This window comes from Meriones unguiculatus, chromosome 8 (genome assembly GCF_030254825.1).
Source record: "Meriones unguiculatus strain TT.TT164.6M chromosome 8, Bangor_MerUng_6.1, whole genome shotgun sequence".
NCBI classification, from domain to species: Eukaryota; Metazoa; Chordata; class Mammalia; order Rodentia; family Muridae; genus Meriones; species Meriones unguiculatus.
Genome location: NC_083356.1, coordinates 4,112,568 through 4,131,245, shown reverse-complemented (window position 1 = coordinate 4,131,245; position 18,678 = coordinate 4,112,568). Strand labels below are relative to the sequence as shown.

At 59.7% G+C, this 18,678-nt stretch overlaps 2 protein-coding genes across 5 annotated transcripts; one reads left to right on the top strand and one right to left on the bottom strand.

Moving 5' to 3' along the window:
- Positions 1-508: 508 nt before the first annotated feature.
- C1ql4 (complement C1q like 4) lies at positions 509-4,619 on the bottom strand. Its single transcript, XM_021634987.2, has 2 exons — positions 3,459-4,619; positions 509-1,311 (listed from the first exon to the last, which is right to left on the bottom strand). Exons 1-2 carry the CDS (start codon positions 3,993-3,995, stop codon positions 1,132-1,134), a joined length of 717 nt encoding a protein of 238 aa, XP_021490662.1. The 5' UTR covers positions 3,996-4,619; the 3' UTR covers positions 509-1,131.
- A 7,010-nt stretch (positions 4,620-11,629) lies between these two features.
- Positions 11,630-18,562, top strand: Dnajc22 (DnaJ heat shock protein family (Hsp40) member C22). Of its 4 annotated transcripts, XM_060388646.1 has the most exons (4): positions 11,630-11,710; positions 13,913-13,967; positions 15,465-16,418; positions 18,130-18,562. In XM_060388646.1, exons 3-4 carry the CDS (start codon positions 15,579-15,581, stop codon positions 18,313-18,315), a joined length of 1,026 nt encoding a protein of 341 aa, XP_060244629.1. In that variant the 5' UTR covers positions 11,630-11,710; positions 13,913-13,967; positions 15,465-15,578; the 3' UTR covers positions 18,316-18,562. The 4 variants fall into 4 exon arrangements, with proteins under 4 accessions (XP_060244629.1, XP_060244631.1, XP_021490601.1 ...); XM_060388648.1 differs by lacking the exons at positions 11,630-11,710; positions 13,913-13,967 and adding an exon at positions 13,978-14,100; XM_021634926.2 differs by lacking the exons at positions 11,630-11,710; positions 13,913-13,967 and adding an exon at positions 14,210-14,390.
- The last annotated feature ends 116 nt before the right edge of the window (positions 18,563-18,678 follow it).

Below are 18,678 nucleotides of genomic sequence, written 5' to 3'. Positions count from 1 at the left end.
CTCGGGGGCTGCCAGCTAATCTCTCGTCTGGAGTACCTCTGCGAGAACTCTCAGCTGGGCAAGGCAGGAGGATCACTTGAACCCAGGAGTTGGGCAAAAAGCTGTGGCCCATCTCAAAAACAGAAAAAGGAAGACCACAACCAAACCAAAAAGGAAGGAAAAAAAGCCAGGCGCAGTGGCACTCAGGGAGGCAGAGGCAGGTGGATCTCTGAGTTCAAAGCCAGCCTGGTCTACAAAGCTGGCGGTACAGAGACACCCTGTCTCAAAAAAACAAAGGAAGAAAAAGCAGAATTCTCGTGCAGGCACACCAAACCTACACCTTTAGAACCCTGCACACTCCCCCTGCGCCTGAGGGGATCCTCCCCTCTGGAGAAGCAGGCCCAGCCGCGTTTAGCTGCATAGATCAACCAGCAGTGATTGGCAGGCAGGGTGGGAGTCCTGTCGGGGTGTCAGGCCAAGGGCCAACCACACTCCACCCTCCCCCTCCTCTGCACCACGACAGGCAGGCTCACACAACCCCCAACCTCACTTTATTGGAAGAAGTAACAGTATCCGTCGCCAGGACCTGGCCTGGAGAGGGGTGAAATGGGGACTTTACAAAATGGGCTTTAAATGCTAGACAGCGAGGTCGCCTGTGGCTGGAGCCTGGAAGATGGAGATGGAGGAGGAGGAGGAGAAGGGAAAGAAAGCAGCTACCGAAGGCCAGCGGCTAACCTCACCTAGAGGCTCCTGGCTTCCGTCCTTTCCCTCCCAAGCTGCCAGGACGGCCCCTTTCCTCTCTGAGTCACCAATGTCCCTTAGTGAAACTGTCCCCCAGCTCCAGGCAGCAGGGAGGAACGTGACCTCTGCCTCTCCCTCTCTGGCCCCGGTTTGTGGGAGCACAGGCGAGGCGGCCCCTCCCTAAGCGGCTCTCTCCATCCGGTCTTCCCACCTCTCCACTCCCCCGGCCGCTTAAAACCCTGGAGCCCCAAGAATCCCGCCCCCTCCCTTTAGGTGGCCCGGGAAGCAGCCGAGTCCGCAGGCGCTCAGAGGATGGGGCTTTGGGTGGGGCAGGCTGGAGGTGGGCGTGGGTTAGAGCGAGGGGTCAAGGGGCGTGCGGGCGGGCGTGAGGGCGCGCGAGGAGGTGCCGGCTCAGTCCGGGTAGATGATGAAGCCCGAGAAGGTGCTGTATTTGTTGGTGTTGCCCCCGTGCACCTTCCCGCCGTCCAGCTTGATGAAGACCTCGTCGCCCACGTCCAGGTGCAGGATGACGCTGTTGCTGGCGTAGTCGTAGTTCTGATCCGCATCCTGAGCAATGGCGCTGGCCCGCACCTGGGGAGGTGGGGCAGAAAACAGACCCACACCCCTTACGCCCTGCGCAGAGCCGAGCTGACCGAGGGGGCCGAGCTGGACGGCTGCTGGACAAGGATGGTTTAGGTACTGGGGGAGGGTGGGACCCAACAGCGGGGCGCGCGCAACCTGTGGGTCAGCACCGACCTTGGGGGCCGGCTCGCGGACACCCTGCACGGCAGATATTTACTTTCATTTGTAACAGTGGCGGCTAGGAACTAGCAACAAAATACTTTTACGGCCGGGGTCACCACAACACCAGGAACTGTTAAAAGTATTGCAGCGTCCGGAGCGTTGAGACCGCTGAGCTAAGAGACCAGGAGGCAGAGTCCCTCAGGCGTCACATCTCTGGGCCTGTACTAGAGCAAGGGAAACTACCGCACCAGCTGGTTAAGATTAAATGAGAAACTCCTCGCGAAGCGAGTTCAGAACCATCTTCTGTGGACAGAAGATGCTATATAGAATTGCACTTCTCGTGCCAAAAAAACATCAGCTTTCAGGTTACTTCTAGGATTCCAAGCTGGCTCGGGATTCCTCAACCAGCTTTCCTGAGGTGCTGGGGCACGAGTGTCTGCGCCTGAGTCACACCTCCCGGGCTCTAATTTCCCTGCGGAGCGCACCTGGTCCCCCACCATGGAGGGGTCTGCCTGGGATCCCGGTCCCCGCTCTGCTGCAGTCACACCGCCGGCCCCTTCCCTCCGCTCCCATCCCACTGGGACTGGTTATTAAATCATTAATTATTCATCATTATTCTAATCATTATTTACCATTCCCAGGGCCGCAGTGTCGGCTCCGTGGAATACAGAGTGGGAGCCGCACCGCCCCACCCCCTCCAAAACCAACACACTCTATGGTCCCTGGCACAGGCCGAGTCTGCCTACCCGGTGCCACAAGAAGGAAGACGCCAAGCTCCGCTTACACCTGGGCCTTCCACAGTCACAGACACACGGGATGACCTGGACACTCGCTTCCTCACAGACACCTTCAGCCACACAAAGACGCACATAGCCTGCCGACTCCCCTTCCTCAGGCTCCAGAGGGAGGAAGAGACCCCAAAGGCAGGAGGTGGGCTGGGGAGGTGCTCCGTCAGGGTTCCGGCCTCTCAGCGCTAGAGCGGGCCCAGGGCTTAGGGAACCCTGAGGAGCAGGCCTGACGCACCAGGGCCCCACCCCCTGCGTGGACACTCAGAGGTCACTGCTCAGTCCAAACCTTCCTCTCCCTGCAGAGCATAGGCAGCTCCGTCCACCCCAGCCTATGGCATCTTGCTTGCTCAAACGTGTGAGTCTTTTTTTTTTTGGGGGGGGGTGTTGGGGGCGTATATCGGTCAAACCCAAGGGGCAGTGACTTTGACTATCCCCTGGGCCAACACCTATGGGAATGGGAGAAGTTGCCAGGGAGGGTGCAGGGCTCATAGACCAGGCCTTTTTCTTCCTGGCCATTGCCTCCTCCTAGCTTTTCCAAACCCAAACTGGTTTATCCCACCACCTATGTGGCCCCTGAGCCGGCACACCATTTTCCACGTCTGCCTACAGGCCCAGCATTAGCTGAGGGCAAGGCTCAGTCTGGGTTTGGCCCCAGGCCCTGGGACCAACAACTAGGACCTAGCAAATGGGCAAGTTACTGTTTTCTCCCCCTCCCCTTTTTGTTTGAAAACCCAAGCTGAAGACTTCACCTGAGCGAAGTCCGCCACTACCCAAAACAAGAGATTCCATTCCAGTTCCTTGCAACTAGATTCTCTAATAGCTCGCTCCATGCCAGGGCTGGGAAATCCACTGATGGAGAGTATTGGCCCAGTAGAGAGGCTGCTCAAGGCAGGAAGGGAGAAGAAGCTGGGGGGTGGGGGTGGGCAAGGTACCAGGGACATTTGATCTGGTGAGCTACGGTTGGAGGTTGGGGTGTGAGCGTGCCACCGCACAGACAGTATGCCCTGAGTCCTGAGTTCTAGTCCTGACATTCTAGTGCCCCGTGAGACTTTCCACAGACGCTTTTCTTTGCCAGACCCCCGAGTCCTCCTCTGTTCTTGGCTACCCTGGGAGTGTTTCGGGAGGGCGAGGGGGAGCTGGACTGTAAGCCGAGCGCAGGGCCTTTTAGGAAGTCATGGGGGAGGGTTGGGCAGGGGGCGGCCTCACCTGTCCGTTCTTCATCAGGTCAGCCCACATGCTGGTGCCGTCGCCGCCGCGCATGAGCACGTGGTAGGCGAAGAAGTAGACGCCGGGCATGGGGCAGGTGAACTTGCCGCTGGCCGCCTCGTAGGCGTTGCCCACGTTGGTGACCACGTCGTCAAAGCGCAGCACTTCGTAACCCTCGTGAGGCCGCCGGAGGCCCGCGTAGAAGGCGATGCGGGGGACGTAGCCCGCAGGGGGCGCCGCCCCGCCGGGGCCTGGGCCCGGGGGGCCCGGGGGCCCCGGCCGGCCTGGCTCTCCGGGGGGCCCTCTGGGCCCTGGGGGTCCGGGAGGCCCCCGCAGGCCGGCCTTGCCTCGCCGGCCCACGTCTCCCTTGGCGCCTGGAGGGAAGGGAGGCGCGGAGGCGGGCGCGCCGTCGGAGCCCTGGCCTCGGGGCGCGTGGGGGTCACACACCATGCGACAGCGACCCAGCATCTCGTAGTGGGTGGGTCCGCGAGAGCTGTGCACCAGGAGCGGGATGGCCACCAGCAGCAGCAGCACCATGGCCACCCCGACGGCCGCGCCCGCCACCCGCTTGCGGCGGCTCAGCCGTGACGCGGCCAGGGCCAGCAAATCCTCCTCACTTTTAGGCGCAATGGCGACGGAGGCCCGGGGCTCCCCGCGCGCTCGGGCCCCGCTCCGGACCTCCCGACGGCCGTGCCCGACCACCTCGCCCCGGCGAGTTCCTCCTGTGGCGGCGGCGCCCGCGCCCAGGCCGCCGCTCAGGGTGGCGGCGCCCGGGGGGCTCAGAGGCCGCGGTGTGCGCTCACCCTGGGTGCAGCCCTGGCGGCCCGCGGACGGCCGCGCCCTCCGGGTCCGGGGTGCCCGCTCTCTGGACTGGTGCTTGCTCGCCTGGCGGAGTCCGCGTCCCGGTTCCCCTCGCCGGCTGCTCCCGGCTGGACCGCGCACCGATCCCGGCTCTCCCGACGTCCCAGGCTCAGGGTGCTGGGTGCTGGGCGAGAGGCTGTCGCCGGCCGCGACCCGGCCGGGGACTTTGTGGACCGGCCGCCCGCCTGCCCCGGCCCCGGCGCTCGCCCTCGCCCCGGCCGGCGCCCCTCTCCCGCGAGCGCTCCCCTCCGCGTCCGAGCCTTCCTCCCTGGCAGCGGGGCGGGCGCTGGGAGGCGCCGCGCGGCGGGAGCCGCTATAAGCGGCCGCGGGCGGAGCGACCCCTGGCGCCCGGAGCGGGGAGCGCGGGGGCGGGGCCGGCGCGCCGCCTCCCCTCCCCGCCGCCCCGGGCCTCCGGGTCCCAGCCCGCTCCCAGCGCTCTGCAGCGATCCCCAGCCCTCGCCGCAGGCACCCTCACTTCCCTCCTGTACCTGGAGTTCGGCGGTCCCTGAGGTTAGAGGAAGACGGACCCAGTGGAGGGGCAAACAGAGGTCAGGCTGTAACAGGCAGATGAGACCTCAGAGGGGGGCCGCGGAGCCGACCGAGGGGCGAGGGGGACTCGCGTAACAAACGGAAAACAGAAAGAAGGAGCAGTTCGCCAGCACGGGCCCCTCGGTGCCCCTAACCAAACACTGCCTATGGCAAAGCGGCCAACCAGTTCTTGTGTTCACCAGAACGGGAAAAGGCAAATCTCCTACCGCCCCGACCCTGGCCTCTATGATTGGGGGGGGGGGGTGTCTCATAGCAGCAGAAGCAGGAGAGAGAGGAGAGAGAGAGAGAGGAATGTGCAGGAAACATACTGACGAGAAATCAGAGACAGAGACAGAGAGACAAAGCTTCGAAAAGAGACTGACGGCCCCAGAGCGGGAGAGGGAGAGACAGAGACAGAGGGAGAGAGAAGGGAGCCCAGACAGGTTGACAGATCGAGAGAGAAATGTAAATGGCGCGCTGCAGAGAGACACGCAGGTCCGTGTTCGGACTCCAATGTGACATATCAACTGTGAGGAAGACGCGGGGGCGGGGCGGCCTGCGAGCCGAGGGGTAGGCTGTGGGTCTGTGTCTGTGGCCGTGCTGGATTCTGTGTGTGTGGTGGGGTGGCCAGAAGAGCCTGGCCTTGCTCTGCCGGGGTGAGTAGTGAATCGTGGGCTGTCTTTGTGTACACTTGTCTGAGCTGCTGGAAGAGGGTATTTGTATGTCTCTGTCTTAGTCTTACAGCTGAGACCCACAGAAGCCAGCTACCCTGTCTCAGGACTGAAGCGCATGGAATCCCCTGGCGAGAAAGAGGCTAGCCTCACTTGCCCTGCCCAGACTGGCACGACCCCCTTCTTGTCCTAGCCCAGTCTTCATCTCTTCATCGGCCCCACGAGTCTTGGCTCCTCCCGATCTCCCCAGTTGTTTGCCACTAGAGAAACAAGGCCCCAGATAATGGATATTTTTGGTTGATTATGCATAGTAACAGTTCAAGTGTGGATTAGGTATTGGGTGACTGTGCCTGCTTTCAGAGTGACCAAGGAGTATGGCTGTCATCACAGTGCAGAGAAAAAGCCAGCCGGTAGCTGCATCTTCTCAGGGGAGGTCAGAGGCTGGGAGGGTGGGGTTAGGACTGAAGAGCCTAGGGGCCTTTGGAGACCTAGCCTTAGCGGTGGCGCAAAGGCTCTTGGAGAGTGGGGTAAGCCAAGGCTGTGCTGTGTAAATATGCTTGTGTAAAACAGAGGGCGCAGGGCACAGCACACCCCGAGCAGTTGTTGGCCAGAAACGGTGGTCTCTCCATCTTTCCGTAGTCCTTCTTTGGCCCCCCTGTGACACCGTTCTCAAGCTGGAGCTGGGGCTGGGGCTAGGCCCTTGCTGGGAGCAGGGTGAGGTCCCCACCTGCCAGAGAGGATTGGAAGAGAAAGGATTGGCAGCCAGTGGGGGAGGGGTCTCCTCCTCCAACCATAAATACAAATTTTATTCAAGGTCTTTGTCACCATTTGTCTTCCTCGGGGGGCTGAGGGCCATGTCGGCTCCGTGTGCGTGCGTCTAATTCCGGATCTGCTCCCCCAGGCTGCATGATGGATGGATCAGAGGAAGCAAGTCACACCAGTCTCTCCTGCAGAGCCCCAGGCCTCATCCACCCTGAGTCCGACAGCCCTCTTCTTCCTCCCCACGCCCCCCTCCCTCCATTCAGCAGCGGCCCAGCTCTTCCTCTGGCTGCTCCCCCTAGCTCCCGACACCCCCGTTGTGGTCCCCTCACCTTAGCCCCTGTCAGATGCCAGGTTTCTTCTCTAGAGCATCTCCTCTGCTATCCTCAGCGCAGGCCTTGAGCGGCGGTGACCAACCGGCTGCAGGCAGCATCGGTTGTGTTTGGTGTGTGTGTGTGTGTGTGTGTGTGTGTGTTGGGGGGAGCAGGCTTGGCTCTCAGGGAGCCAAGGGGCCAGCTCTATGAATTTATTCATGTTCTGTTGCTCTTTCTCCACACTCTGGAATGAAGCTGCCAGCTCACCAGGTCCTCCTCATAGCTTCCCCTGCAGCTGTCACTTTCGTCCAAGGAGAGACCTAGTTAGGGCTAAGATCAGCAGGTCTTCCTGGGGCCAAGAGCAATGAGGGGAGGCTGGAACAGGGAGGGGTGAGGGACAGTTCACCGGAGCCTCTCTGGGGATCAGGCTAGGAGGTCCCAGGGAATCAATGAACCTGAGAATGGGAGGCAGGCAGCCAGGGGTGCAAGAAGACAACAAAAGCATGGTGCCTCTGGTGGGAAAGAAGAGAGGTGACGTCCAAGCTCAGCCCAGTCTGAATCCTGCACTAACCTTCACCCATGACTGCACTCATGCTCACCCTAATCCCAAGTTACACACTTAACTTCAATCCTAAAATGAACCTAAATTCCACAACAGGGCTCTATGGGGAATCCTCATCTTCCTGGAACCCAGGGGTTTCCCCAGAATTTCCCCCATGGCTATAGACCAGCTGTGTGTCAGAGCTCTAAGGGTTAGACTTTAGATTAGCATGCGATTAGCATATGATTTGCATGTGTTCTGTGCCTTCTACTCTGCAGAAGTTTTCCTGTTAAATTTTTATGAAGTCTAGCAGAAAGGTCCTGGCTCCTTGAAGGTGTTTTCTTTTTGTTCTTTCTTTCATACTTACTGTCACTGATCCAGCTGCCCTCTAGGGAAGAACGGGGGTGAGGAGGTCAGCAACAGAGAGAGGGTGGGAGGCCAGAAGTGTGGCTTCCATGGCTTGTACAATCCTCAGTTTCCTCATCTGAGAGAGAGAGAGAGAGAGAGAGAGAGAGAGAGAGAGAGAGAGAGAGAGAGCACATATGGCTGGTGTTCCCTCAATATCTAAGAACCCCTCCCTTTCCTCCTCTTCAGGACCGGAAGAAAGTGATCACACACACACACACACACACACACACACACACACACAGAGGCTCTGGCTTTCAGCTCTGTTTTAGAGGACACTGAAGCTAGCAGCTTGGGTGCCTGGCATTAGACCCCTGTATACAAAGGAGAGAGCAGAGAGCTTCGTTCATCTTTGAGCACAGGGCATTCACTGCATGGGACTGGAGGCAACATCATGAGGTGCTGATTTCGTTAGAGGGCTGTGCCCATGCAAGTCCTCATTGAATCCTTTCCGAAGCCCTGAGAGACGACGGCAGCAGAGATGGCTGCTTTATCTCTGTCTGCAAAAGGTGAGGACACTGGGGTCCAGAACTGGGAAACCATTTGTCCAGTTATCACCTTGTATGGAGATGTTCCTCGTGGGGAGGAGGGTTTTTCTTAGAATGGGAGTTTAGATGCCTAGGCTTCCTTCCCAGGGCTTGGAAAAGAGACAAGAGCACCAGAGGCAGGGCAAGGGTGAGAGCAGCCAGACAGGAGCAGGCGGCGAGGTGTGTGCAGGAAAATAACAGTCTACAGGTTGAAGCGCACAGTAGTCCTGGCTTCCACAACCTCCGCCAGGCTTTTACAGCACGCGCCCAACCTCTGCCCCAGCTGTCAGCTCTGACACCACCAGGGTTCAAACACTGGCCAGCGGAAGGCCAAAGGTAGCTAGGTAGGATGGTTCAGATATCGGAGGGGGCGCGGGGAAAAGGAGGGGATGAAAAGCCAGGTAAGCTAGGGGGAGTTTTGCTTACTCCCAAAAGGAAAGACTGAACTCTCTCCCTCTGTGACTGAGCCCCGAAAAGCTCGTGGCTGGACCTGCGCATTTTACGCATTTCACGATATTTTGGAGACCATGTGCCTGCATCGAAGGCTCAGAGGGCCCTTGCAAGCCGCCAAGGCGGGGTTTCCACTCATCAGCTGGTCAGTCCCCTTGGCCTCGCGCCCCAGACAGCCTTGGGTTCAAAGTCCCGCTGGCAACTCCCGGCTCCCCAGTGCTGGCTTCTTTCGGCAGCTCTGCGCCCCTATCCCCAGAAGGCACTCTCTCCACCTCCCTTTGGGCTGGCAACCCCTCCCCTCGCCCCTGCCACCACCTCTGGCCCTCTCCAGCCGCGGGTTAATGAAATGCCGCTGCTGGCTGCACAGACAGCTGTCACACCCTCGTTTCTCTGCTGGGATATTGAATCCCCCGCAGCGAGGCCAACAGGCGAAAGGAGGCAGGTGGGGTGCAGAGGGCTGAAGTTGGGGAGCAGGCTGTTGAGAATCCAGGAAGAAGCGCCAAGTCTTCAGGGTTCAGCTTGGCGAGGTAGGCCTAGGGCGCTCTTTCTGACCGGGGCCCCTAGTTCTTCCGTCCTTTGCCGAGCGGCAGACTCGAGCAGCCCCGTACCCACGGCCCTCAGACCATAGCCGACCTCACACTTCCTGCCCTCCACCTAGGGCCAAGCCTGGCTTCCGTGAGCCCAGCCAGCAACGCCTGAGAGCTCGCGGCGGCGGCCCAGTGCTTTCCTGCCATCTCCTTCCATCCCTTCCCTCTCGCTCCCCCTCCTCCCTGCGCTCCCTCCCCCGCGGCCGCGGCCTTTATTAGGGATTCCGCGGCTGTCGGTCCCGCCATCCATCCTGTCCGCCAGCAATTAGGCGGCCAGACAAAGAGCAGCTTCGGATGGATGAGGGTCCCGGCGGATCGGAAATGTGAAGGGTCAGCGCTGCCGCCCGCGGCGCACCCCGCTCCCCCTCCGCATAATCACCCGCTGCCCGTCACTCAGCCGGCCGCCCGGGAGCTCGGCGCCCGGAGAGGGCGGGGCCGGGGCTGCAACCTGGGCGCCCGGGCCCGGCCGAGCCGCCTCCCGCAGGTGCGACTCCTGCCGGGGAGTGCAGAGCCGCCGGCCGCGGCGCTTACAGGGAAGAGGAAGGAATTTGGGCATCCCCTGGGGATCTTGGTACCCGTGGCCCCAGGCCTTCCGGAGGCCAAGTGGAGACTAACAAGTTGCCAGAAAGAGGCAGATCAAGGTCCTGGGTGTGCCCTGCTGGGGGACCGGAGGACCAGGCCTTCAGGGTCTCCCCGCCCCGCCCTGAAACCAAACCCAAGGCCACCCATTTGGAAAACGCCAGGCCTGCAGCCTGGGGCGCCTCCTGTAGGACCGGAATGACACATCGCTTCTCCATCCCCGCTCTCCAGGGTAAAATCCCAACCGTCGACATCAAATCAAGAACTGCTCCAAACCCGGGCGAACCCAAGTGGAGCCGAGAGGAAGTTCGGGGAGCCCAGGCTTTCCTGCGGGTTCTCGGGCGCCGGCTCCTAGCTGACAAGTCAACATCTCAATCTGACAATTAGTGGTCCAGGGCTGAGGGGGCGTGGGGGGGAGAAGGGCCCTCGCTGCGGCGGAGCCCTCCCGGCGGGAGGCAGAGGTGGGCGGTGCTGGCAGTGATGAACGACTCAGGGGGGGCCCAGGGCCCGGAGCGCGCATTCATTACTCCACTGACAGGCGGACGAGGGCCGGGTGGGCGGTGAGTGGACGTGCGGTGCCCAGAAAGAGGCCGCCGGCGGCGGGAGCGAGAGACCGTTTAACAGTCCCATCTCCCCTGGATCCCCGGGTTTGCAGTTCGACCCTGGCCTTGACCACCTTGAACTTGGCCTCCCGGTCGCTGGCCGCCTCCTTAATTAAAGAATTAGGGAATCGGAGGAGGAGACGAACTCTGCCCTTGGGTTGGGTGATTTAAGGTCAAACACCGAGAAAGGAGGTAGAGGGGTTTAAAACTAGGCGCTTTGGTGTCCGACCTCCACAGAACCGTGCGCGGGTGACAGCGCACAGCGGGCGGTGTGTCAGCGACGCCCCTGCGGGCCTCAGCCCCTCCCACAGCCCCCCTCCGACTTGCTGTCAGTTCTGTCTGCAGTTCTGGGGGGAAATGGCAGCCGCCGGGTGACAGCTGAGGTGTGCTCCCGAGGGTGTGTGACACGTTCACTGTGAGAGCTGTGACAACCGAGCCTGGAGCACCTCCATCACGCCTTCCTCAAGGGCGGAAGGCCGTGCGTGCATGCTCTCCCTTCCCCAAAGTCCACACAGCTCCTTGCTTAGCCTTGGAGAAGCCGTCGCTGCTGGAGTCCTCCTAACCCACAGCCCCGCGCAGTCGGCCGTCCCTCCCGAGGCTGGCTTCCCCTGGCTGCGGGGACACCTGTGTGATGCTCAGGTCAGGCGGCCTCGGGGAGAACCCTCCCTTAGGGCCCGGAGAAGCAGGAGCTGCTGCAGCCCCGAATCTCTGGACTCCTGGGCACAGTTCATTCCTAGTTCACACCTTGGGAGGATAAATCCTAGTTACACACTCTAGTCACCTCTCTGCAGCTGGCTTCGTCTTCACTCCTCAACTTCATCTCCAACCAACAAGAAGCTGAGCCTGGCCTCTCTGGGGCGGGACCTCCCGGGCCTATAAGGCAGAGGATTCTGGGCTTTCCACAGGACACGGTTAAGGCGGCTCCCATCTGCCTTGCTCTTCCAGGGCCTACCTCGTCCTCGGGGCTGCGACAGTTCAGTTTCTTTCCTCTAGGCTTTAACCTTTAGGGGTCTCTCCCAATTTTGTCTCCCCAAATCTGGTCTTTGTTCCTCTTGGGGATCCCTGCCCCTGGGAATAACTCAGCACGGCAGGGAAGCTGTGGGGGAGCCAAGGCTGTAGGGGCAGAGGTTCCCTGGTGCCACAGTGGAGAGCACAGGATGACCAGGCCATGCCAGGGCACGCCCGTCCGTTGCTTCTCATTCCGGGCACAGGCGCCCGGTCGATGCCCCGCTGTCCACCCCTCCTTGCAAACGGCCCTCCTCCCGGCCCCCGCCCCCTCCGCCCGCCTGGAAAAGGCAAATTTGACATTTTTAAATCCCGAGCCTTAGAGGGATCGATGCGGCCCGAGGGCCCCGCCCGGGGTCGATATTCCTGATTGGGAAGAGGCCGCTGAGCGGAGCCCGCGTGTAAATCACCCGGACTTGGGAGGTGGGGCGGGGGCTGGGGGGGACCGGGGGACCCACTGAGTAACAGGCGGGCGGCGGGAAGGGTCCCGGCCGGGCTGGACCGAGGGCTGGAGGGAGGGGGAGCCAGGGTTCGAGGGGCCCTCCCGGCCCTCCCCGGCCCGCCCGCCGGCCCCCGCGGCCGCGCCGGTCTCGCTTCAGCGGCCGCCACCCTCCGCTGCCCCTGCAGCCGCGAGGGAGGCCGGAGCCGGAGCCAGCCATGCGGCGGCTGCTCTCCGGCCGCTCCCGCGGGGCCCGGGCTTCGGCGCGGCTGTCACGGAGCCGACAGGCCGGGCTGGCGGGGCGGAGGCGGCGGCGGGGGGCGCGGGGGGCGCGGGGGGCGCGGGGGAGGCAGCTGCGGAGGCGCAGGGCCCGGCCGGGCGCAACAGATGTTTGCAGCACCCGGGGCCGGCTGGGCGGGCGCGGGCCGCGGGGGCGAGGGGGCGCGGGGGGCGCGGGGGGCGCGGGGACCTGGGCTCACGCAGGAGCGAGCGTGCCAGGCCTGGGGCCGAGCGGGCAAGGAGGCTGGGCCCGGCGGGGGAGCGCCTGGTGGCCCCCTGGTGCCGCGTCGGGGAAACCGAGGCAGCCGGGACCGAGAACGGCCGGCGGCGGGGGCTGGCAGTCGATTTCCGCGTGGGCTGCCGGGTTAGCCGAGGCCAAGCCGGGGCCGGCGGCGCGTAAACGCGTTACCGCGCCCTCGACAGCTGCTCGCGCCCGCCCCTCCCGCTCGGCCCCCGCCCCCCGCCCCGCGCCAGTTTATAGAACAACAATTTGGGGAAAACAATCCCGGCCGAGTGACGGCCCCGTAATTGTGACAAAGTGAGTGCGCGCGGCTGGAGAGGGCGCGGGGCGGGAGCGCGGCGGGGCGGGGCGCAGGCGGGGAGCCCCTCGCCCGCCCCGGCGCCCCTCGTTCTCATTCCGGTCGCCTCGCAGCCCTCTCCTCCTCTCTCCCCGCAGGCTTCTGCTCTGGGCCCGCCGCGCCTCCCTCTCTTGTTTCTCCATCGCTCTCCGCGCTGCCACCTCTCCCCGCTCGCCCTCCTCCGGGTGGGCCTTTCCCTTGCTCGTTTCTCACCCCTCCCTCCCCCCTCCACTCTTTTCTCCATCCTTTTCACGCGCTCACGCTGCCCTTGGGCCACAGGCTCTCCGGCAAGATCTGCTTCGCCCTCGCCCTAGTCCCTCCCTCCAGGTCTGGGCCCGGAGCCCGCATCCCCGCCTGGGCACCCCGGGTCCCGCTGCGCCCAGGCGGCCTGGCTCCCTGCGGGCGCCCTCCCCTTCCCCCGGGGCGCTCGGCACCCGGCTCCCGGCGCCCAGAGCCAGTTTGTTTGTCCAGCGGCGGCAGGGCTGCTGTTTGCCAAGCTTAGCGTCGCCCGCCTCGCGGTGAGGCCCAATTAAGTCTCATTCATTATTCAGCGCCCCTGGCCGCCCCGTCCCCGGCCGCGGCTGTGCTGTCTTTTCCTCCTTCCCATCCCTAAAGGGACCACGTCCCGGGCTGCATTCCCATCCCCAGCTAGGGGTCGGGGACCTTGGAGGCTCTGAAACAGTTCACAGGTGACCCGAAGGGAGGCCCACTGCCTCCACCCCTACGCTAGTCAGGGCTGGGAGATCTGATAGAGCCGAGCTTCTGTCTAAAGAAACGGAAGCTCAGGAGGAGCCGTGACTTGGCCAAGGTCACGGGACTGCACCGGGGATTGGAGCCTGGGATGCTGAAGGTATCTGCTTCGCCAGCTCCATTCCTGCGCGGTAACAGAAGATCCCTCGCCCCCCTCCCCCGGAGTCCTGGGTTGGGCCCGCTCTCCTGCTGGCGCCCTGACCCTGGGTCCCTCGCCTGTGGCTTTTTCCTTTGCTCCAGGCTGCAGGGTCAGAGCAGCTTCCGAGCTTTCTGGATTCCAGGTCATGCGAGCTCAGGCTCGGGTCTGAATGTGTAGGCCCCTAACTGGAAGGCCTGGCGGCAAAACCGGGCGTCTTGGTGGACGCTCCTCTTCCTTATGGGTGGATGTCTCTCCCTTTAGAAATTAGAAGTGATCCTATAATGGCCATCTGGAAGCTCTTGGGGTCTTGGAGTGTGGAGAGAGGAGCGTGCGGCCTGGAGTGAGCGAGGGATCTCCTCCTACTTGTGGCGGGGAGAAGGGAGAATCGAGAATTTTAATTTTATTTAAGGGAGTCACTTTTTTTTTTTTCCTCTCGCCAGGTTGCCGCACAATCCGGACAGCTACGGCAAAGGGGTGTCCCAACCTTGCGAAAAGGTGATCTGGGGACTTTTGGGGAGCCTCCCTCCCGTAAGCGGCAGTGTCACCTGGCGGTCGTGGTGGCGTACTGCAAGCGCCGCGCTTGGCCCGGGAGTGGGGGGCGGTTCCAGGCCCTGCGGTGTAAAGCGGGGTGAGCCTGGGCAGAGCTTCCCATGGAGTTTATACCCGAGAGGGCGGGTAGGAGAAGGCAGGACCGGAAGATGATTCCAAGGGGCCGTCAAGGGCGTCGGGGAGGGGCCTGGCGGAGGTGGCCTGACTTCACAGGACACAGTCAGTCAACACTGAGACAAAGTCCACTTGGGTGGGTCGGGAGCAGGCACAGAGGGCCATTTGATTCTGTGGTCAAAGGAAATGACTGGTCTGAAGCGGCCTGTCAGCCTGAGCAGCCAGGTACCGCGGCCCTACTGGGACTGCCCGAGGGTGAGTTCGCTTGAAGTAGGTAGGACATACTGGCAGGCACTCTCTGCGCCGGATTTGATATTCTGAGGATTTCTGCAGCCTCTTTGTAGAGGCTCTTCAATCCTGTTTGGGGACAGGGCGGCTGAGCTGTGGGGGTGCTAAGGTCTAGGTCAAAATGTTTTCCAGAAGGTTTAAGTGGAAGGAGTTCAGGATCCCTTTCAAGTGTGACTTGGGGGAAATTTTTATGGTCTGGGGATGGGAAGACTGGAGAAAGGATAAAACCTGGGGCCAGGTTACCCAGAGCAGCCAGGACTTAAAGGTGACGCTTAGATAAGACGCCGGCTTTCAAAAGGGCCTGAAACGTTGAAAAGGGATTCTGTCCAACCCTTTCTCCCGAGAATCCTTAACTCTTTCAGGAGTTTGAGGGGAGGATAGAAATTTAAGCTGGTTATTATTAATAATTGTATTATTAAATTTCACCTTATGTGCGTGGATGTTCTGCTTGTGTGCACATGGCATGTGTGCCTGATGCCCTGGCAGATCAGAAGAGGGCATCTGTGAGCTGCCGTGTGGGTGCTGGAAACTGAACCCCAGTCCTCTGGAAGAGCAGTAAGTGACCCCAGGGCCATCTTTCTAGTCCCCGATTTGTTTGTTTTTTGTTTTGTTTTTGTTCAGTTCACAGTGTCCCAACTGAAAACATTTAAAACATTCTCCTCCCTGGGCACGGTGGCACGTGCCTATAAGCCCAGCATTTGGGGAGGTGCAGGCAGGAAGATCAGGAACTCACAGACATCCTCAGCTATGGCCGCATAAGACCACTTTGGGCTATATAAGACCGTGCCTCAAAAGTTAATTAATTAATTACAAATAATGTATGAATAAAAATTTCAAACTGAAGCCTTCTCCTCCCCTTACCTATGGAGTCACTGTGACTATAAATAACAGGACTGGCGTGCTACCCCAAAAGTACAAGACCTCTAGTACCTGGGAGACCCTGAGGTAGGAGCAGACTTGACCGTTATCTTGGAGAGATGGTTTGCTGTGTTGGGGTCTGGATGCCATCTGATGAATCTTCCTCCCTGCCCCGTCTCTCAGGGTCTAAGGATAACTCTTGAGACTGTGGTGATTCTCACAGAGGACCTTGAGATTTCTGCGCTCTGATCCATGTCAAACACTGCTGAATTTACTCTGAGACTCTTGCCCTAAAGGATGGCCAAAGGGCTCCTGGTGACCTATGCCCTCTGGGCTCTCGGGGGTCCTGTTGGACTCCACCACCTGTATCTGGGAAGGGACAGCCACGCCCTGCTCTGGATGCTGACCCTGGGGGGCGGTGGTTTGGGCTGGCTTTGGGAATTCTGGAAGCTCCCAGGCTTTGTTGCTCAAGCCAACGGAGTCCAGGCTCAGAAATGGAGGCCAGGAGAGGGGAGGCCACCTCTGAGCGTCCTTCGCTTTGCTGCCCAGATGACAGTGGGTATCTATTTTGGTCTCGTGGCTCTGATCAGCCTCTCTTTCATGGCCAACTTCTATATCGTGGGCCTCCCACTGGCAGTTGGCTTAGGGGTCTTGCTGGTGGCTGCTGTTGGTGACCAGACCTCAGACTTTAAGAACACCCTAGGCGCAGCCTTCCTCACGTCTCCTGTGTTCTATGGCCGCCCCATAGCCATCCTACCCATCAGCCTGGCTGCCAGCCTCACGGCCCAGAAGCACCGCCGATACAAAGCTTCGGCCGGGTCGGAGACGCTCAGCGTGCGGCTCTACCGCGTGGGCTTGGCTTACCTGGCCTTCACGGGCCCCCTGGCCTACAGTGTGCTCTGCAACACAGCCGCCACCGTTGACTACGTGGCGGAAACCCTGGGTTCCTTCCTGAGTTGGTTCAGCTTTTTCCCACTCGTTGGCCGCCTTGTGGAGTCTGCCTTGCTCCTGCCTTGCCGCATCTGGTGGCTACTGGTTGGGGATCCCAGCTTCAACGGTAGCCAGTTCCAGGAGTGGGAGAAGCTCTATGAGTTCGTCCACGGTTTTCAGGATGAGAAACGCCAACTGGCTTACCAGGTAAGCCCTCTCTGTTCTTCCCTCTCTCTGGGTGAGGCTGTCCTCTGGCAATGGCAGCTACAGGGGCAAGCCGTTCTCAGATATGCTGGCTAAGCCCTGAAAGGGGTTCCCGGCTCCGCTTCTGTGTGTACTGTAACAAGGTGCACGGCACTATTGGCGAGAAATACGTGTAATACTTTTTTTGCGAAGTCTCACATAGTTTATCTAAGTTTGTGTACGTGCGTCCAGATGAAGGCATGGAACACTACCAGCTCCAAGAAGATTCCTTCCTATCCCTTCCCAATCTACACTCCTACTCGGAGGCTAGCTCTGCGACATCTTTCCCTGCCGGTTAGGGGTTCTGTTTGTTCTTTGGTGTAGGAGAGCACGCTCATACCCCCACGAACACTTTCTGAGCTCTGTAGCACTGAGCCACATCCCACGTGATCTGTTAGGTTTAAAGTTCATTATTGGAGCCAGGTGTGGTGGTGTACACCATTGATCCCAGCACTCCAGAGGCCGAGGCAGATGGGTCTCTGTGTGTTCAAGGCCAGCCTAGTCCTACAAAGTGAGTCCAGGACGGCCAGGGCAGCTATACAGAGAAGCCCTGTCTTGAACAAACAAACGGACAAATTACTTGTGTGTGTGAGTCCATGTGCAGCAACATGGATGTAGCCGTCAGAGGGCAATTGGCAAGACTGGAATCTCCCTTCTACCACGTGCATTCCAGGGGTTGAACTCAAGCTGCCAGGGAGTGCCAGTCCTCCTGAGCCATCTTTAGCTGGCCTATACCAGGCCAATAGGTAGCTAAGGCTGACCTGGCCGACTTGTGACCCTCCTGCTTCCGCCTCCCTAGAGCTGGACACTAACAGCACGCTCCACTGTGTCGGCTACATGAGGTGTGTTTTGTTTTGGTTTTGGTTAGTTTTCTTTTCTTTCTTTCTTTCCCTCCTTTTTTTTTTTCCTTCGCCCATGTTTTTTGTCTGTCCTTGAATATGAAATAAATGGGATCACCTAGTACAGATCTGGTGTTTTTCGTTCAACAGTCTGCCTGTAATACTTGTTCATGTTTAACGTGCAGTTAGAAGTGGTCTTTGTTTGTTGCTGTATCAGTTCCTGCTCACTGCTTATTTAGTCACTCTATTGCTAATATTGGGGTCATTTCTAGTTTAGGACTTTTTTGCAAGGGTGTTCCTGTAATCTCTCTTTTCAGGTCTTTGGTGGACACACGTGTGCTTATTTCTCTTGTGGGGATGAGACCTGGCCAATGATGTGAAGTTTTAGGTTGGAAAATGCAGTTGTAATTAAGGGAATCCTGGCATTTACACAGTGTCCTGAGTTGTTGGGTTTTTGTTGTTTTTTTTTGGGGGGGGAATGTTTGTACTTTGTTTGGGTTCTTTTGTTCTGTTCTGTTTTGCTCTTTTGTTCTTGTTGTTTTGTTTTGTTTTTCAAGACAGGGATCCTCTGTGTAGCCTTGGCTGTCCTGGATTTGCTTTGTAGATCAGGTTGGCCTTGAACTCACAGCGATCCGCCTGCCTCTGCCTCCCCGAGTGCTGTGCATTAAACCCAGGACCTTATTCCAGTTAGGGACATGCTGTGCGATTGAGCCCAAAGGGCTGAATTTCTGTCTGAGGCTCTGGCGCAGTCCAGTACTAAGGAGCCTGATTTAGCAGGAAGGAGGGAGGGGCCATGGGACTCCCAGATACTAATATGTCACCTCTGCTTCAACAAGGTTCTGGGCCTTCCAGAGGGGGCAACCAACGAAGAAGTACACCGCAGCTACCGAGACCTGGTAAAGGTCTGGCACCCGGACCACAACCGGCACCAGACAGAGGAGGCCCAGAGGCGCTTCCTGGAGATCCAGGCTGCCTATGAAGTCTTGAGTCAGCCCAAGAGGCCCAGGGCATCCTGGAGGTGAACAGCAGCAACTCCTGGGGGCAGAACAACACTCTTATCAGCAGCACGCTCAAAACCCGGGGACCCAACGTGTCAAAGAAGCTGCTTGCAGCGGAGCCGGAAACTCTGAAGGGAGGAGAAAGTTTGTGGTAGAAAATATTTATGCTCTGAATTTCTAAATCCACGGCTGCTGTATTCTTGATTGTATTCTGTTAAGACCATACAGTGAAAGGAATATTATAAAATCAATAAAATGTCTTCCAAAGAGACACCAGTGTCCTACCCCGGTGCATCGACAGATGATGAAGGTTATTTAACTCTTATACTGTGTACAGCACCGGGTTAGGAGACTGAAGGAAAAGTATGAGGATTCTAGTATTTCATA

Coding starts and splice junctions, on each gene's coding strand:
- C1ql4 (XM_021634987.2), bottom strand. CDS start 3,995: ATGGTGCTGCTGCTGCTGGTGGCCATCCCGCTCCTGGTGCACAGCTCT. Junction 1,312..3,458: donor ACCTGATGAAGAACGGACAG/GTGAGGCCGCCC, acceptor CCACCTCCCCAG/GTGCGGGCCAGCGCCATTGC.
- Dnajc22 (XM_060388646.1), top strand. CDS start 15,579: ATGGCCAAAGGGCTCCTGGTGACCTATGCCCTCTGGGCTCTCGGGGGT. Junction 16,419..18,129: donor AACGCCAACTGGCTTACCAG/GTAAGCCCTCTC, acceptor TGCTTCAACAAG/GTTCTGGGCCTTCCAGAGGG.